Consider the following 19,297-nt stretch of genomic DNA (forward strand, 5'->3'; position numbering starts at 1 on the left):
CACTCTAGAGCCCGCGTGCCACAACTACTGAAGCCCCTGAGCCTAGAGCCCATGCTCCGCAACAAGAGAAGCCACCGCAATGAGAAGCCCGTGCACCGCAACGAAGAGTAGCCCTCGCTCGCCGCAACTAAAGAAAGCCCGCACACAGCAATGAAGATCCAATGCAGCCAAAATTACATAATAAAAATAAGTTCAAAAATAAAAAAAAATTTTAAAAAGGAATTGAATTAAAAAAAAAAAAAAAAGACTTCACAGAGAAGGGTCAGGACCCCCAATTTCCCCAGAGAAAATAATGAAACTGATTAGCCCAGGACTTGGGGGACGACAACCTTCAATGAAGAAAGTCATCATGGCCCCTTCTCATCTTCCAAGATCCTGCATCCTTGCTGGATGGGCCACTTCCAGGAGCACAAATCTCAAGGACTGAGGACATGTTGTCACTATATTCGGCAAAGAAGGTGGGGACCAGCCCTCAGTTTTTCAAGAGCACCGTTTGCTCTGATAATAGGAATAGGATTGTCGTCCTTTCACCGAGCGGCTACATGTTCAGACTCCAGGTCACCAGGACCCAGCGTTACACTGGAAGAAGGTGGGTAACCTGACACCAGCAGCAGCTGGCTCTGCCCCAGGCCTGGCTCAGCAGGATGTTTACATCCGTGAGATCACCTGAATCTCCCAGAAGGCAAGGTAAGCTTAAGTGTGAAGGCGGTTACCCAACAAAAACATTTTAATTGTTTTGTTCGTGATCATCCACACAAACGTTGGAGGTTGAAATGAAAAATAAAGCTTCTTCAAGTAATCTGCAGTGGCTTAAAAAATCAGAATGTGCATTCATACATGAGGGCAGCAGAAGCCTAAAACTGTGCTGTCCAATACAGCGGCCACTAGCCATGTGGGACTATTTAATTAAAATAAAATTTTAAATGCAGTTCCAGGCTCAGGAGCCACATGTGGCCCATGGCTGCCATATAAGACATTTCCAACATTGAAGAAAATTCTATAGGACGGCACTGCTTCTGACTATGGTGAAGTCCAAAAGATGAAACAAGACAAGATCCTATGGGCCAGCAAGGGGTTTTGTTTCCCAGAAACCGTCCTCGCATACTCCACACTACAATGCTTTTGCCCACCGCTTCTCCTTGCAAACGTTTGCTCTCCGTTGCTGAGTCAGGTGTCCGCGAAGGCTGGCTCGCTGTGCATTTGGTGTTTTCCTCCAACTTGGGTATACTTGCATGTCTCCTTTCATTACCTGTCTCTTCAGCCTCTCCTGCCTGTGAAACCTGCAGCTTCTCCTCTTTCAAACCGCTCTTGGGGAGCTGTTTGTTCTCCCATTAATCTGTCAGTGTCAACCTACCAACACCCTTGATGGTGTCACGGAAGCAGCCAGCTTAGCACATGGCATATGCGTTCTGTGACTCACGCTTTTAATTTTCTCTAACTTCTACCTGTCCATTGTCAGACTCCCCGTGGGCCGGGCCTCCCGTCGTTCTGGCCCCGGGCCCGTGTGAAAATGAGGCAGGTCACACACGTACATGCTGGCTCTGACTGCCGGGGGCCTCACCTGGGAGGCTGTGAGTCATCCCTAACACCTGGCCAGGTGTGGTCACCGCCGCCCCTCAACTCTAGCGCAGATTCCGCGCCCTCGAGGTGCACCTGAGTCACGGTGCAGCTCCACACCCAGCATCTCGAGCCCAACACGGATGTCAGGGAGACAGAAAGTGCAGCCCATGGTTTGTCGGGAATTTTTGGTGGAGTCTGTTTTCCATTTTAGCTGTTGGTCCTCCTTGGCGTGTCCCACCACCGCCTCAGACTCAAGAGGCTGAATGCATTGTCTTCTCCCCTCAGATTGGTTCCTCTTCCTGAATTCACTTCTGCCCAGGCCAGAATTCTGGAAATTATCTTAGACTCCTCCTCCTGCTCTCACACTTTACAGCCGTCAGACACCAGAGTTAGACTGTCTTCCCTCCTCTCTCTTGACTCTATCCACCAGCACCTCCCTTTGCAGGGCCCTGTCTTTTTTTTTTTTTTTTGGCCTGGATTATTGTAGGAGCCATTTTCCTGATCGTTTTGCCTTCACCTCACCCCTTCCGGCCAGTCTCCCTGGCAGCATTATGAGTGGATCCGTCTAGAAGCAAACTGGATCATGTCGCTCCTCTATTAAAAGCTCTCTAGTAGTTCCCCATGTCTTTGGGATCAAGTTCAAACACCTTAAGCAAAGTGTTTGATGGCCTTGATGGCCCTCAAGGCCCTGGATGGCCTGACTCTCAACTCTGAGGACACTTCCTCTGGGAAGAGCTTCCAGAGCTGCTCCTGGGGGTCAGGTGGCTTTGTTCTTGTCCCTCCTTGGTATTCCCCATAACACCGTCTGGGCTCAAGCCCATCTTAGGATACGTCTTCCTGTCTGTCTCGTCCTTAGGCTGGGAGCCACTCAGGAGCAGGCACTGGTTATTGCTCTTTTTTGATGGTTGGAATTTGCTTTAATAGATTTCAGCAAGAGGAAAAAAGAATAAATGAAGTAAATGTGGGAAAAATCATGCTAATTTTCGAATCTGAATGATGGGTATATAGGAGCTCATTATTATTCTCTCTACTTGGCCATGTTTCATATTAAAAAAATCTGAGACAAAGGCCCCACCCAGGGGCAGGAAGTTATAAGGCAGGACCCAGGTGAGGTACCCAGGGAGGGCACAGGGCAAGGGAGATGGAGGGACGGAAGGAAGAGATGGTGCAGGCGGCCCGGAAGCAGAGATGATGTTGTCCCTCAGAGGGTGGCATTCTCCAGGACCCGCTGTCTTGTTGGGCAGGTCACCTCCCCACCAACAGCTCTCTGAGACTTCATTCTTCAGGACTCACTTCCAGACTCTTTCAGAAACCAAATCTGCTGGCACCTTGATCTTGGACTTCCAGCCTCTAGAACTGCTTGAGCAGGAACCGGTCCCGGGCATTGGTGTGCAGGGCGATGGCCAGGTGAGGGGCAGACAGGAGAACCCCGCTGAGTACCGCGGCCCGCATGTGCACGGGCAGGAGCGTGTAGATGGTGTAGATGAAGAACACATTTTTTTGGGTTTTTTGAAATCATAGGTTCACAGCACAGGAAAGGGACCTTGAAGGACATTTAGTCTAGTCACCCATTGCAGTTTTAGACACACTAGTTGTTAGAGAGTCCTTTTTTTTTTTTTTAATTTTTATTTATTTATTTTTGGCTGTGTTAGGTCTTCGTTGCTGCGCGCGGGCTTTCTCTAGTTGTGTTGCGCGGGCTTCTCATTGCGGTGGCATCTCTTGTTGCGGAGCGTGGGCTCTAGGCGCACAGGCTTCAGTAGTTGTGGCACACGAGCTCAGTAGTTGTGGTTTGTGGGCTCTAGAGCGCAGGCTCAGTAGTTGTGGCACACGGGCTTAGTTGCTCTTTTTTCCACCACACACTAGGAGCTCCTTGAATGTTTGATGACTGTCAGTCACAGGAATGTTTTAGGAACGTGCACATGTTGAAATCATAGCAGTGTAGCCACAACTGCCAGAGCAGGACTGCGCCCTGAGTGAGAGAAGAAAGTGGGTACCGTTACCAGGAGTGGTGGACAGACCCTGGCCTGGCTTGAAATCATCAAGAAGAGAGTGGTTTGCTGAGACCGCCAACATGCAATGGCCAGTTTGGGTCTGAAGATTGAAACCCCAATCAACCATTTGGAAACCTCCTCATTGGTGGCGGCCAGAGTAACGGGCTAAAGAGAACGTTCCTTTCCTGGCCTGCCACTCCGCAAAGCGACAGGTGGCTTCTTTAAAGCTCTGGGTAAGTTCCTTTTGTCACAGGTGGGCAAGAACACAAAGACATAAGCAGCTCTCCGTGGACAGAGGAAACTCAGAACAGCCCAAAGTCGACCCAGGACTCACTCGTACTTTATAAGAGGTCATCTTGGTGTGCTTGAATGTTCCGCCAGGTAACTCACCAGACTGAACTGAAGGTTTCCTTTGTGATCATATTATAGAGTAATTGGAAGACCTGGGGTGCAGGCCCCTGGGCAAACCAGGGTCCTGGAAGCCTTTCACAGCAGTAAATGGCACAAACAAATGATAATTGGTCTGGGCAAAGCCAGCAGTGCTTCATTTCTCCTCCGTTTCTGTGCTTTGCCTGAGTTCCACTAGGTAATTTAAAAATAGGGCATGGCAGGAAAATGGGGCAACTGTCAGTTTAAATTGCAGCTGCTTCCAGAATGTCGTCCTGCCTTTTGAACAGATAAGCAGGACAGCCTAGAGTCAATCCTTCCACGGGGTGATTCTGCCACTGGGCCCAGTGAGACAAACACCAATTGTTATCCAGCTCAGTGAAATCGCCGGTGCCGAGCAATGTTGACCTCTGACCCCAAGAGTTCCCCGTGTTAGACTCAGCAGCTCAGAAATTGCATGAGCGAAGATTATGATAAAGTGGCTTTTTTCGCATTTTATGTAGTGCTGTATATTTCAGTTTACAACATCTTATTAAAATCCCCTACTTTAAAAAAAAAAAGGTTCTAATTGCTTTTTAAAACTAAGAAACTTGTTAAAAACCTATTAAAATTCAGATATCAAACTTTTAAATTTTTTCAGTCAGTTGCGAGACATGATTATTCAGGGGCATACTCTCATTAAACATAACCTATAAATACAGCATTTCACCCTAAAACCTTCTTTTGTTGACAACAACAATTGCTTTACTTGTTAAGGAATTATAAATCACTGGTGTCCAAGACACTGTGTTGGGTGGTATGGGGATATAGTAATGAATAACCTCTGGTCCCTTGGTTCCTCTCCCTTTGTGCTCTCATTGCCCCCTCTGTGCCAACTTTCCCTTCCCAAGCAGCCTATGTTCTGTGCTTGATCCTCTTTAACACTTCCCTTGCCCTTTGTTTTGTTGCCACACCTCTCTGGCAAAATCCTGCCCATCCACGGTCTCTGGGTCTGCACCCATACCACTGGCGACTGCCGGAAAAAAAATCACCCAACCTTGAAAAATGGTGGCCCTGGAAGGTCACAGCCACTAACCTCCTGCAACTCTTCGATGCTGCCCAGTTTCCCTGGTCAACTGTCCCTTCCACTTCAAGCCTTCTTCCCTTTCCCCAATCCCTCCTCTCTTCCACCCCACTCCACAGTGGTCCTCACGTGGAAGCTCCCTCAGCTCTCTGCTGCCCAACCCGTCCACCCCCTTCCTTCTGCACCACCCTCCCCTCATTCCCACCCAGTTACCAACCCTTCCATCTCTGCTCAGGACCCTCACTCCATCCATCGTCCCTTCCGTTCCCGCGTCTCCAACTCTGTACCAGAGCCTTCCCTTCCCATCAGCATTTAATCATGACCCAAGGTCTCCTATCAAAAATCTTAAGAAAACAACAGAAGAGACCTTCCTTGAGCCCCCATCCCCTCCACTTACTGCTTCTCCCTCACAAAGTTCTCAAAAGAATCATTTACGCTGACTGACTCAGTTTCCCCACCTCCTACTCACAACGCAACCCACGGCAATCTGGCTGCCGCACACGTCATTCCACAGAAACGGCTCTTCGTCAGATGCCTTCCACGTCTATGATGCAGGGCGTCTCTTGCAGTCCTCACCGTGCTCCACCTCTCAGCAGCTTTAGCTCGCCTGGCCACTCCATTCTCTGCAAAACGCTGCGTCCCCGCGCTTCTGGGAAGCCACGTTCTCCTGGCTTCTCCTCCTCCTCCTCTTCCTCCTCCACCTCGGCGCTGAGTCCTGGGATTCCTCCCGGCTTGCTTCTCTTCTCACTCTACACCTGGGGGTTTATCCTGGTTTTGTATCACAGGTCTTTTAGGCAATACAGATGACCCCTCTGGATCCTCTTCTCACAATAATATTTTCAAATGCATAAAATAAGATGCACAGGATTTCAACCACAGTCCTTGAAATAATCATCAAGATATTTTTAGAAATCTGTGACTCAGTAATATATGTGCTTCTTTTTTAACACATGAAATAACAAGTGATGGGCGTAAAGGGTATTTTGAGACATCTGCAACGAATTTAATGAAATGTGAAAATACCTGTGATTTCGATTGGTGACAAATCACAGGTACTGCTAATACTACTGTGGTTTGTTGCCTGTATTAGTAAATGAAAGATGTGCTTAGATTTCAATAAGAGGTTAGTGGAAAAAAGATGCAAATTTTTTTTCCCATCCATATTCATGTCCCACCCCCAAGAAACCCTGCCCTATTCTCCTCAGGTTACCTGCGCAAGATGTTACCTGCCTATGACTCCCAAATCCGCGTTTCTAACCCAAACCTCGCTTTTGATCTCCAGATCTAAATAGCCAATAGTTTTCTAAATAATTTCTACTTGGATGTCTCAAACTCAATAGGCCCAGTCCTTTTTTTTTTTTTTTTTTTTTTTTTTTCTGGCCGAGCCACACGGTATGCAGGATCTTAGTTCCCTGACCAGGGATCAAACCCGTGCCCCCTGCAGTGGAAGCGTGGAGTCTTAACCACTGGACCACCAGGGAAGTCCCTGTTCTTCCTTTTGCGCAGTATCATCAGAATCTGACACTTTCCTCCTTACCGTCTTATTCATCACCAAGTCCCATCCATTTTACTTATCATTTTAATCCATCTGTGTGTTCGTCTCTGCTATCACCCAGTTAAGTTACTGCAAAGGCCCCCTAACAGGTCTTCACAACTCCTGCTCCTGCCCCCAAATCCCGCTTTCCCTACCTCAGGTGATTTGACAAGTGGAACCCAGATCACTCTATTGGCCGCTTAAACCCCTTCCATGGTGTTCTGTGGCTTTCAGAATGGGGACCAACACCCATCATGTAGCCAACAAGGCCCTTTGGGATCTGGCCTTCCTTACTGCTCTATGCTTCAACCACACGGGCTTTGGGTCCTCTTTCGTGCCAGGCCACCTCCTGCTAGAAGACTTTGCACATGCTGTTCCCTTTTCTTGAAGCACTTGGCCTGCCTTCCCACCAGGCCTCAGATCTCAGCTCAGGTCACTTCCTCAGGGAGGTTTTCCCCAGCTGCGCCCACGCCCCCGGCAAAGAAACCTCTGCCCTATCTTCTGATGGCTGTCCATGCAGTTCCTTTATTTAAATGTATCAAAATTCATTTTTTTAAACGAGTTTTGATAAATGTGTGTAACCATGTTTCGAGTTTCCATCATCCCATGACCCTTTCCAGTCAACTCCTGCCTCTGTCTCTCTCAGAGGCAACCACTGTTCTGGGTATTTTCACCATAAATTAGTTTTGCCTTTTCTTTTTCTATTTCTTTACACTGTTTTCAGTTCAACTTTTAAGTCACTTTTTAGAAATTGGTGGAATATAGATTCTAAATAGATGAGCTAAATAAATGAACCTACTTAATAATTAAATTAGGGGACTTCCCTGGCGGTCCAGTGGTTAAGACTCCACGCTTACACTGCAGCGGGCACGGGTTTGATCACTGGTTGGGGAACTATCCTGCATGCCACATGGCGTGACCAAAAAATAATAATAATTAAATTAAAATTACATACAAGTTACAGATTAAAATGATAGTCTTTCCCCAAAATGACAAAGTCGCTTTTAAAAAGATAATATGTAGTTGGAAAAGTTATGTAGAAATTGGCATTCTCATGTACCTCTGGAAATGTAAATTGGTACAGTGTTTCTGGAGGACAATTTGGGAACAAAATATTGTAAATCTTTGTGATGTTGTTAATCTACTAATATAAATTCCCACTTTGGGAACTTAAAGAAATAATTGATGATGTGCATAAATATATAAGAATATTCATTGTAGCATTATTTATCATAGAAAAAGTTGGAAGCAACCTAAATGACCAACAAAAGTAATTATGACAGAGCCATACAATAGGAATATATTGTAAAGACAAAGAGAACTGCCAAGAAAGAATAAAGTTTGCTTAATGGGTTTATTCTTAGAGTACATTTGTACTGTGATTCTGAAATTATTTCATGTTCATTACAGAGTAAAACACATGAATACATATATTAATATAATTAAGGAATAAAGATTTTAAATATAAGAGAAAAAAGATACAAATATAAAACAAAAGAAAGGAAGGGAAAACGCCTTCCACTAAATATGTATTAGTGTTAAATATGTATTTCTGATTAATTCCATTGAAAGGACTTAGGAACAATGTCCCTCTAGGAGCAATGAACACACACAGCATGAAGATACTGATTTCTAAGTAGCTTCTAAACTACAAGGAACCAGAGCTTATTGGGAAAATAGCTGATTCTAGGTCTGAGCCAGGTAAAGTACAAGGTGAGGCTATGAAATTTTATTGTGCCATAAAGCGTAGAAGTGCTCGGAGACTCAAGTCAGAGCAAACTTGAATGAACTCCCATTCACCAATTTTGGGACGATTTGAGCCTCAAAAAATGTGATGAGATAATTGAATAAAATGTGTCCTTGAAACCACAATGATGATGATAACAAACAAAGAGGCAAACAAACAAATAAGAAGGGAGGAAAGGAAAGTTCTTCTTTAGAGAAGAATGCCAGCTAATAATTGTAGAAGAAAGGATAGAAATAGAAAAATCACCATTTTGCTACCTTGATGTAATTATCAATTCAGGCAAAGCACATCAAAAGATGCTAAATCATCGGGTAAAATGTATCATGAATAGGGTATTTAGTGTCAAAGAATCGTCTCACAAATTTCTGACTAATTACAAAAGGGAAAAATGTACTTTTATAGTGGAAAAATCTGGCAGTCACCACCTTACCCTAGAGACCAAACAGCATTGTTAGGCACTGAGGTGATATTATAAAGAGGGATACCACACCACTTATGGAATATTCTAACCCAAAATGATTAACCTGAATTTTATTATGAGAAAGCCATCAAATTCAGAACGTACGACCTTCTATGAGGCTGGAGCTCTTCCAAAGAGTAAAAATCATGAAAAGACGAAAAGGGCCGAGAACGAAAGAGACATAATAACTGCGTGCAATGGGTGTATCTTGATTGGGTCATAGATCAAAACACACAGCTAAAAAGACATTTTTGGGACAGTTTGGTTTGAATATGCTCTACATAATAGATAATGTTATGGAACTATTAAATTCTCTTGGGTAAGATAATGGTATTGTGGCTTTGTAGAATGTCCGTTTTGATAGGAGATGCATATTGAAGTATTTAGGGGTAAAGTATTATAAAGTCTAGAGAGAGGGAGGGAGGGGGGAGAGGGAGAGAAAGCCAGTTGGCAAGGTAAAGGGTAATGGATGTTATTTGTACTATTCTTTCAACTTCTCCATTGATTTGAAATTTTTCAAAATAAGGTTGACAAAATTATAGAAAGGTATCTATTGACACAATGTATTGTTAAGTGACAACGTATGTGTGGCTCAATTCTATTTTTGTTAAAAAAACAATATTTATACAGATGCATAAATATATGTGCAAGAGTAATGTCAGCTGCTATAACAAAGGGACCAAAAATATGATGATTCAATCAAGAAAGAATTTATTTCTTGCACCTGTGATGGCCCAGGTGATCCGCAGGCAGCTCTCCTCCACTAGGACTTACAGGGATTCAGGCCAATGATGGTTCCATTGTCTTCAACACATGACTTTCAAAGTTGTTGACTTTCCAGCTGAGAAGCAGGGCCAGAGGTTATCTCTGAAGCAGGCTGTACACGTCAACTGTGCTCCCACTCCACTGGTGAGACTTTCCTCATGAGGCCACCCCTAGTTGCAGCAGAAACTGAGTCATTCAGTTCAAGGTGGGCGGCCACATCCAGCTGTAGCTCATATCACTTGAGAAGGGATTTCAGTGGAAAGCTAGTAGTCTCCATCACACTCATTTGTTATACAGCAGAAACTAACACAACATTGTAAAGCAATTATACTCCAATAAAGATGTTTAAAAAAAAGGGGGGGGGTCTGAAAGAACACAGACCAAGCTATTTGCAGTTTTTATTTCAAAGTTAATAGAGTTTTGAATGCTTTAAAATTTCTCTCTTTGTCTTTAGTTTTCCATTATGAACATGCATTTTTTTTTTTTTTGCAATAAAGAAAAGACTTACACTTTACAAAAATAAGCCATTGAAACTACAAAAAGATGCTTTGTTTTCTTCCTCTGAAAGAAACATACAAGCTAATCTTAAGTACCACATTAAGCATTTTTCTTCTCAGAAACCTTCAGTTGGACCCTATTCCCCATCACATTAACTCTCAATCCTTTGCTTGACTCTCAGAGCCCCCCCACAATCTGACCGCAGCTTGCCAGCCAACTTTGTCTCTCACCTCTCCTCATACCCTCTGCTCTGGCCATGTGCCTTGCTGCCTGAGAATCACGCCGTGGGTGTCACTCCATCCGTACCTTGGCTCCCAGGCTGCCTCCAGTCTAAGCTGGTCCCTACTGCTCCTTGAGATCCTAGAAAACACCATCCCCTTCATGAAGCCTCCCTTGACTTCTCACTTTTTTGCTGTGAGTTCCTTTGAAATTTAGAATTGGTGCCACCCAATTTATCACTTAATTAAACTTCGTTTCGCATTTTGCTAGTATGGTATAAATTGTGTCTCTCCCATTGCAAGTATCTTGCCTTTATATGGGGTTGAAGACACAGTAGATGCATATGATGCTTTTCAATTAATTCCCATGTTTTATGACCTATTATTTTGAGTAGGAGGTATTTTCATGGATGACCTCCATTTAATGGCCACGTCTTTCATGTTCTTCAAATGTTCCTCTCAACTAGAAGGAGAATATGAATTCAAATAAAGAATGAAGGAGAAATACATTGTAGCAAAACCACTCCTGAAAAATACCCAACAGAGGGCAGTCTCAACGTGCTACTAAGCACTACGTAGACCTTAGTGCTCAAATTTTTTACATCCAACAATTTCCTGGCCACATGCCACTTCCTTACCCACTGTCCACCACACAGAACTCCATTTCAGAGACTACTACACGTGCTTGTCCCCCAAAGCATGAAAACGTGTCGTCACCACCCACGTAAACCAACCAAGATTTCTGCAGCACACGAAGGATTCATTTGCATTTTAAGAAATACTAGCAAGTGTCATAAAACATGTCATGTTTGCCATTTCAGTAGCTTGCAGCTCCGTTTCACCCAGAGGACCTTCCCTAGTGGGATGGCTTGTAATCAGGAAGCAAGTTCTACTAAAGTCCCACGTGCCTCTCCTTCAGAGAGCAGCCCCAGTGGTGATCAAACATCATGAAGACTTTAACCACCGAGGCCACTGGTGCTCTCAGACCAGCGTCTCAGGCTGGGCCATTCCAACTTGCTGGCATGAGAATCAGAGAGAAGGTGGCAGGTAGGAGGGAGTTCTCTACAGAATTCATCGGTAGAGACAACTGCCCATGAAATTTATGCACATGGCAGCCCAGCCAACTCCCAAAAGCTTCCTGTGGCAAAGTGGAAAGCAAGGGCTTCTACTGCTGGGCCTGGTCTTGCCCAGCCCCACCTGGGAGCCACATCTCCAGATGGGGAGACACAAATGGGGTTAAGCAGCAGTTGGATTCAGGTGAGTGGTACCTGAGTCCAAACCCCACCCCCAAATTACTAATCCAGTCTGTATTGTTGTGCAAGTTTACAATCCTAGTAAGCTCAAAATTGTCCTGAACGTGGGAAGGACTTTGCTGCCCTAGTTTTTTCTAGAAGAGAGAATGTTTAGCCAGCTTTGTGATACAACAGCACTCTGTGGAGGACATGCTAACTTTATATTTCTTGAATCCATAAAGGTTCCCATCCTGTCCAGAATGCTATTTATACAAGCTGCCCTTAATTCCCAAAGGCAATTTTTTTGTGTTTGAGGCACAATATGAATGTGGACTTTGGGGACAGCACTCTGAAGATACTCATTTGCACCCACACTTCCTTGGTCACCCTTCCCATGTTGTTACTGTTTGCGTGTTGAGGTTCACAGCCTCGATCATTCTCTTTCATGATCTCGTGAGAACGTTTTCTCTCAAATGTAATAAACACACCGTCTTTCTCTGGCACCAGCCTGACACTACACTTTGCCTGTTTTCCTATTCAGAGCAAGTCGTGTCCTGATCTTTACACTATGTCATAAGATTCCCTCAGCTCAGCCTTCCATCACATGACACGTGGCTACAATGCGTTTTGTACACGTCAATCAGAACTCATCAGCACACCTTGTGGGAGGGAGGGAGGTGGCATACCAGTTGAGAACCAGCTCTGTAGATCTTGGAAATGAGCCATCAGGCAAGAGCTGGAAAATGACTTGGTCTTTTCTGTCCCTGACTACTTCTGTCTCCTTGCCTTTCGGATCATCTGTGCTCATTGTCACCTTGCCATTTCAGACTCAACATTGTTAGGTCCCAGTTTAAAAATCTAGGCCTTTTCTCACCTTCTGAGATGGCCCACACACTGTCTGTGGACTGTGTTTCTCTCTGAATAAGTCCACTTCTTACCTATCACTTTGCCTCTCACTGAATTCTTTCTGCCATGAGACATCAAGAACCTGAGCTTCATTAAGTCCTGAAACCAGAGCAATGTACAACATCCAGGAAAGAAGAGATTTTACTTTCATTTTTAATATTAGAATGGGTGACCAGTGCTAGAGACTGGGTAGGAGGAGTCAAGATTGAGGATTGTGGTCAAGAATCCCAATCCAAACTCCCCACAACGTGCCCTGTCACTCATGATCCAGCACAGGACTTGACCAGCCCTCCAGGTTCTGAGTGACATGGAGAGCAGAAATCAATTGGAAAAACAAGACGGAAACCATCCCAGGATAAGAATAAAAGTTTTTCGCCCACATATCCAAAACCATGAGGTGTACTACATCTAAAATAGTTCCAAGATCCCGCATGCCGCGGAGCAACTAGGCCCGTGAGCCACAACTACTGAGCCTGCGCGTCTGGAGCCTGTGCTCCGTAACAAGAGAGGCCACGATAGTGAGAGGCCCGCGCACCGCGATGAAGAGTGGCCCCCGCTTGCCGCGACTAGAGAAAGCCCTCGCACAGAAACGAAGACCCAACACAGCCAAAAAAAAAATAAATTGATTAAAAAATAAAATAGTTCTAAGAAGTTCCAATATAATAACCATGGTGGTGTTGTTTTAATTATATATACACTCAAAGACAGAAATATTAGAAAGAACTGCATTAAATACTAATGAAAGCTGTGTTTCAATAAAAAAAAATCTAGCCACTCTCACATCCCTGAAGAAATGCATCCCACTTGCCAATCCTTGGGTCTCCATCATCCAGGAGGTCTAACTAGAACCATTATCATGTTTCGAAGTCGCTACTTCAGTGCCCAATTCCCTAATGTAAGTCCCTTCTTTTCCTAGCGTGAGTCTTGCTCTGAACTTTTGAGAGTTTCTAGCAAGGTCATATCTCTACTTTATTGTGGATGATGCCAAAAGAGCAAGTTGGGGATCTTTGGAAAATGTTGACTACAAAAAGCATAATACTCCAGAAAAATATTAATTTTGACAATAACTTCTTTTAGTTAATGTGGCTTTATTAGGACTCTCATCAAATTACCAAGAGAGAACTTAAAGTCTACACATGGGGCTTCCCTCGTGGCGCAGTGGTTAAGAATCCGGCTGCCAATGCAGGGGACACAGGTTCGAGCCCTGGTCCGGGAAGATCCCACATGCCGCAGAGCAACTAAGCCCGTGTGCCACAACTACTGAGCCCACGTGCCACAACTACTGAAGCCCATGCGCCTAGAGCCCGTGCTCCGCAGCAAGAGAAGCCACCGCGATGAGAAGCCTGTGCACCACAACGAAGAGTAGCCCCCGCTCGCCGCAACTAGAGAAAAGCCCACGCGCAGCAACGAAGACCCAATGCAGCCAAAAATAAATAAATAAAATAAATAAATTTTTAAAAAAATAAAAAGTCTATACATGTATTATGTAGTCTGGGTTTTTTAGTTTCGTTTTTTTTTTTTAATGTTTCAGGCTTTGATTTTGAAACACAGAGCTAGTTTTCTTCCCCCAAAGGAATAGCAGTATGCTCTTGCCTCCACTTCCATGTGACATTTCAACTTAGGAACATATGGGGGAAGAAAATTGTAATTACTCTTCAAAATTGCAAGAGGAGGAGACAGTTTTAAAATCAGCTTAAAATCAACATAATTTAATTTTTGTTGTCTGCTAATCTTTAAATGTTGTTAAATATTTGCCATTAGAACTTTACTGTCTGAAAGAGAACTTGTACCATAAGACTGCCCCACCTTGCTGTCCATTGCTCTTTGAAGTAGGTGAAAACCCATTTGAATTTTTCAGTGGGGTTTATGGTTTTGGTTTCAACAGCAGGTAGTTAGTTTTCAGCAGTTAGCTGGTTACTTTTTTAAATGGCTGAACATGAATGGCTAATTGCAAAAGCCAACACTTACATGGCACTTTCTCAGTGCCTGGCACCACTGCTCTTAGTGCTATAAACATACCTTAACTCATTTCATCCTCACAGAACCACCAAAAAGAAGGCACTATTGTTCACAGATGAGAAAATCTGAGAGGCAAAGAGATGAACTAAAACTAATCCTATGTCACACAGTCACTACATGAAAGAGCCAGGATTCACTCCCAGGAAGCTGGGCTCCAGAGTCTTAAATACTACATTTTAGTGCCAGAATGAGTTACTTCAACTTATTTCACCCAAGAAGCATCTTCCTTGGATAATATAATGGGCTTTCATGAGAGAGGATACATGAGAATGGCTGAATACATGACAGGACACGAATGAAGACACAAAAAGTTGAAGTGATTGGCTTAAGATTACTCAAAGCAAGCAGGAAAAGACCCAGTAGCACATTCTTAAGTATTACAGTTCTCGCCATTGTGGCTTTAGTTTCCAACCGACAAAACACCCACTTCCAGCTGTAATTTCTGGACTCAAGGGTGATTCCCAGGGACTTCCCTGGTGGCACAGTGGTTAAGAATCTGCCTGCCAATGCAGGGGACACGGGTTCGAGCCTTGGTCCCGGAAGATCCTACATGCCGCGGAGCAACGAAGCCTGTGAGCCACAACTACTGAGCCTGCGCTCTAGAGCCTGCGAGCCACAACTACTGAGACCATGCACCTAGAGCCCGTGCTCCGCAACACGAGAAGCCACTGCAATGAGAAGCCTGTGCACCGCAACGAAGAGTAGCCCCCACTCTCTGCAACTAGAGAAAAGCCCACGCATAGCAACGAAGACCCAATGCAGCCAAAAATATAGATAGATAGATAGATAGATAGATAGATAGATAGATAGATAGATAGATAGATAGATAAAGATTCCCAACTGGAAGTAAGGTTGATGGAACCAGGAACCAGAGAAGGATATACTTGGAAGGCAGGTGCATGATACCATATGTAATAGGCATGGTTTAATTGGCCAAGTTTTCTTCCACCTTTGGTGCTATTAAAGCTCAAGGTACAATGAATGGGTGAAGGAAGGATAAACATGGCTTAACACCCCACCCAATAAAGAGTCTCTGCCTGGGGTAAGCAAAGAATTCTAGTCCTGGCTGAGGGTGAAGGGGACGGACCCACCAGTAGTGGACACTATTACTGCTCCTGATGCTGTAACCATGGATATTGGTAGTCTTAGCCCAGAGCATCTTTCCTGCCTTTCCACTGGCTGAAAAACAGATGTGTGAGCAGGCTTGTCCATTCGCTAATGTAAGTTGTTCGTGTTGAGCAGTTTGTGGAAGAAATTCAGTCACACATTCACCAATGTTCTTCTTCCCTATGACCATCTTAGGCACCAGAATTAAAATTTGCCCACATTTCCTTCTCTGAGAATGGAAAGCCTATCTCATGTTCAGAAATGACCTCATGTTTCATCTTTGACATTTCAGAATCATTTTCAAGGATTTCTGTTAAATTCCAGAATCAAAAGGGAAAAGGGAGAACAACCAACTCATTATGTCCTTTCCTTTCTCCCATCCCTTTATCTGAGGGTGGTCTGTTTTCTGAAAATGCAGGGAGAAACAATAATTATTTGTTTGAAGGCTGTCACCAGGCTCTAAGTGACCAAACATGATTTATAATCCTGGAGAATAATGATCTGTCCACCTGTAGATTTGTACCGACATCCTTGTAGGAGACTGACAGGTAGGGGACTTTTTTGAGAGTGTAGTTTGTCTTACGTTGCACCCAATAACTCAAAGCTATTCAGAGTATTTTCCTGAGTCAGGAGGCTTAAAATGAAAATGCCACAACTGTCAGAGAGAATGGGGAGCAAAATCAATACAAATTGCCACCGCTGGGGAGGTGTGGAGGACGTTAATTTAGCACTCTGTGTCCGCAGAGGACTACACTTTCAGAGGACTTGCCAATATAGACCACTGTGCAGTGCAGGAGTATTTAGTGACCCTGCCCCTGGGGGGAGGGGCGGGAACACTGTGGTTTTGTTTGTTGGGTGCATTGCCTAGCAAATCATATTAACACCAGGACCTAAGACCTTAAGGCAGGACTTAAATCGCCCTTCAAGACCAAGTTTCTCCTAATTGTTTATGTTGTTTTCACTCATTCCTTTGGTGGGTGTAAGTGTGGCAAAGTGTAAAGCTATTGAAGGCCTGGATAATTTTTATTGCGTCTGCAAGGCTGTGTTGAGATATTCTGATACTGCATGAGTCAGGATTTGTCCGTGCATAGATTTATACTGACTTCTTTATAGAAGACTGACAAGTAGGGGCCTTTTAAAAAGATTAATCTGTCTTACGTTGCACCCAATAATTCAGAGTATTAAACTGAGGTCTCATTGATTCAGTCCCAACACACTTATCTAAATTTCCTTTTCATTGTCAAGTATATGATTAACATAAGGAACATTTTTCCTCACCCACCCCCAAAGTAGTTCAAATAACAAATAGCAAGAAGTTTAAATGCACGGATGGTTTCTCCTGTTTTCATATGTAGCTCTTAACGTGAGCTGTTTATTGGTCATCCAATTACTTAAGGGTCAGGAATTCGTTCTTTTCATAATGTTCTACAAAATAGACTCATTAACTTTGCTATTATTTCTAAATTGATACGCCCAGTCCATGAAAATCTGACTGGTGAAAGGGCACATTGAGCTGGCAGGGTGCTCCAGTGTCTTTGTTGAGGGGTTGCTGCATTTGGCTTGTCTCTTTTTCCTCTGCCCAGCAAAGATGGCCTATTGACCACAGATACTCAGACACCTTTCATTTTCGGTAGAGTTCTGGTGAGGAGGAAGCTCTAGCCGAACCAAGATTATCTGCCAAGAGTTCTGTGTGTAAGAGTGATTCCAGACTTCCAGCAATTGACCAAACATCAGTCAAGCAGAAACATAAAAGTACCATGGCTCCAAAGAAATCAGAGAAAGCGGGCCCCAGCAAACCCTCTCCAGGTGAGTGGCGGGTTTATTGAAATTCACAAGATCTAAAATCCCGGCATCAGAGGTAAGGACAGCAATCAACTTCGTGGTCCCGATTACACCTAGTGTTTTCCAAGTGGTCAGTTCAGGTTTTGCAGGGTCTGATGATCTTATGTAAATGATAAAATCCATTTTGGAGTAGAACATCAGGTCAAGGAGGTGTGAATTACGCAGAGTAACTGTCTCCACTGCCCACATTTTCTGTCCAGTCATTGGCTTTGTGTGGCACTGGCCCAGAATGGCTGCCTTTTCATCTTCTTCACCCTTCTGGGAGGGATAAAGGCATTTGGCCCCAGGTATCAAATTTTATGACTCAATCCAGAGCATGAAGGGAAGCTTTCAAAAGCATCTGAATGGCATAATTTACTGCTGAGAAAGAGGGTAATAAAGTCCTCCAGTTCTGGGGTTGTCCTCTCTGGGAAAAAAAAGGGGGCTTGATAAATCTTCCCCTTTGTGCAATTTGGTAAATAATTCACTCTTTAGCTGCCTTTGAAGCAAAGACCGGTCCTCTGCTTAAGGCAGGAGAAACTTAATAGTATCCAGAAAGGGGGTAAATGCAACTGAAAGTTTAGAGTCCCTCAGGCTCATCCCCATCAAAGCCAGCATCTGTAGGACTAACTTGATTCCTCCGGGAACTGACGTGGAAGTTGGGATAACTAGGCAGAAAGGTCTGCCTTCTGCTTGCGGTGGAATGGAAACGACCCACATTAACTGCCGAAGAATTCGTAAATAGCGTGCAATTTGTCTAAACCCAAATCACAATGACTTTCTAATCCTAAATAGCTCCTGTCGTGCAACCACCCGTCCGTCCGGTTAAGTCTTAATGCATTTTTAGACAATGGCGGCTCTCACTTAGATTAACCACCCACATTTTATAGCTTTAATGAAGTTTAAAGAAAAATTGACTTCTGAAATGATGTCCGTTCAGGCAAAGCCCCAACTCTTTTTCCTTATTTAATCAGGGGAAAGTATCATCGTCATTAACAACTTCTCATTTTGAAGCCTTTTAGTAGGAATTAGGTCTTTAATTCAGCTGTTTAAGAATGAAATAGGGCAGATAAGATCACTCTCCAAATATTTCAAAATCCATGTTGTCATGTGTCAAATTGAGGATGTCTTTAATAGAAAAAATTAAATTTAAGTAAGGCAACTCCAGTCACTCGATATAATTTTTAGCCTTCTTGCTAAAACTAGGTAGCTGTTTGCATGATGTGCTTTGTCCTCTGTAGAGATTAATCATTCTAATGGACAGCTTAGGCCCACGCCATGATTTTAGTTTGTCTGATTAATAGAGATGTTCTTCCGACCGAGTGGACTCCACATGGAACTTACAACACTGACAGAAAGGGAGAATTATTCACTTTACTTTCTATAAAACCTCAAATTCGAAGAATTACTAGACTAGAAAGCACCAAGGTTAGGCAAGAGAGCCAAGTTGGCAGAAGGATATCTATTTCACCACATAAGAGATGTTACTTGTAGTAAACAGCCTTTAAACACCACCAGCTTGGGCTTCCCTGGTGGCGCAGTGGTTGAGAATCTGCCTGCCAGTGCAGGGGACACAGGTTCCAACCCTGGTCTGGGAAGATCCCACATGCCGCAGAGCAACTAGGCCCGTGAGCCACAACTACTGAGCCTGCGCGTCTGGAGCCTGTGCTCCGCAACAAGAGAGGCCGCGACAGTGAGAGGCCCGCGCACCGCGATGAAGAGTGGCCCCCGCTCGCCGCAACTAGAGAAAGCCCTTGCACGGAAACGAAGACCCAACACAGCCAAAAATCAATTAATTAATTAATTAATTAATTTAAAAGAAAAAAAACCCGCCAGCTTAAAAATAATGATAATAATAAAATAAATAAATTTTAAAACACCAGCTTTATCACCATATTATAGCTCTAGACCGTGTCCAAGCCCCATGCAGCCATGAGCTGGACTGTGGCCTGGCCATCCAGCAAGCGTAACAGCCCTGCTGATTGATGT

General features: G+C 44.0%; 1 protein-coding gene across 1 annotated transcript in view; it reads left to right on the forward strand.

Moving 5' to 3' along the window:
- Positions 1 to 19,297, forward strand: part of MARCHF10 (membrane associated ring-CH-type finger 10) — an 82,708-nt gene that overhangs the window by 15,145 nt on the left and 48,266 nt on the right. Inside the window, exon 3 of the mRNA XM_068530960.1 lies at positions 17,122 to 17,293. Within this exon, the coding sequence (XP_068387061.1) occupies positions 17,122 to 17,293 (172 nt within the window). The remainder of the gene's footprint in view (positions 1 to 17,121; positions 17,294 to 19,297) is intronic.

The sequence above is a fragment of the Eschrichtius robustus genome, chromosome 20 (assembly GCF_028021215.1).
Source record: "Eschrichtius robustus isolate mEscRob2 chromosome 20, mEscRob2.pri, whole genome shotgun sequence".
Taxonomy (NCBI): domain Eukaryota; kingdom Metazoa; phylum Chordata; class Mammalia; order Artiodactyla; family Eschrichtiidae; genus Eschrichtius; species Eschrichtius robustus.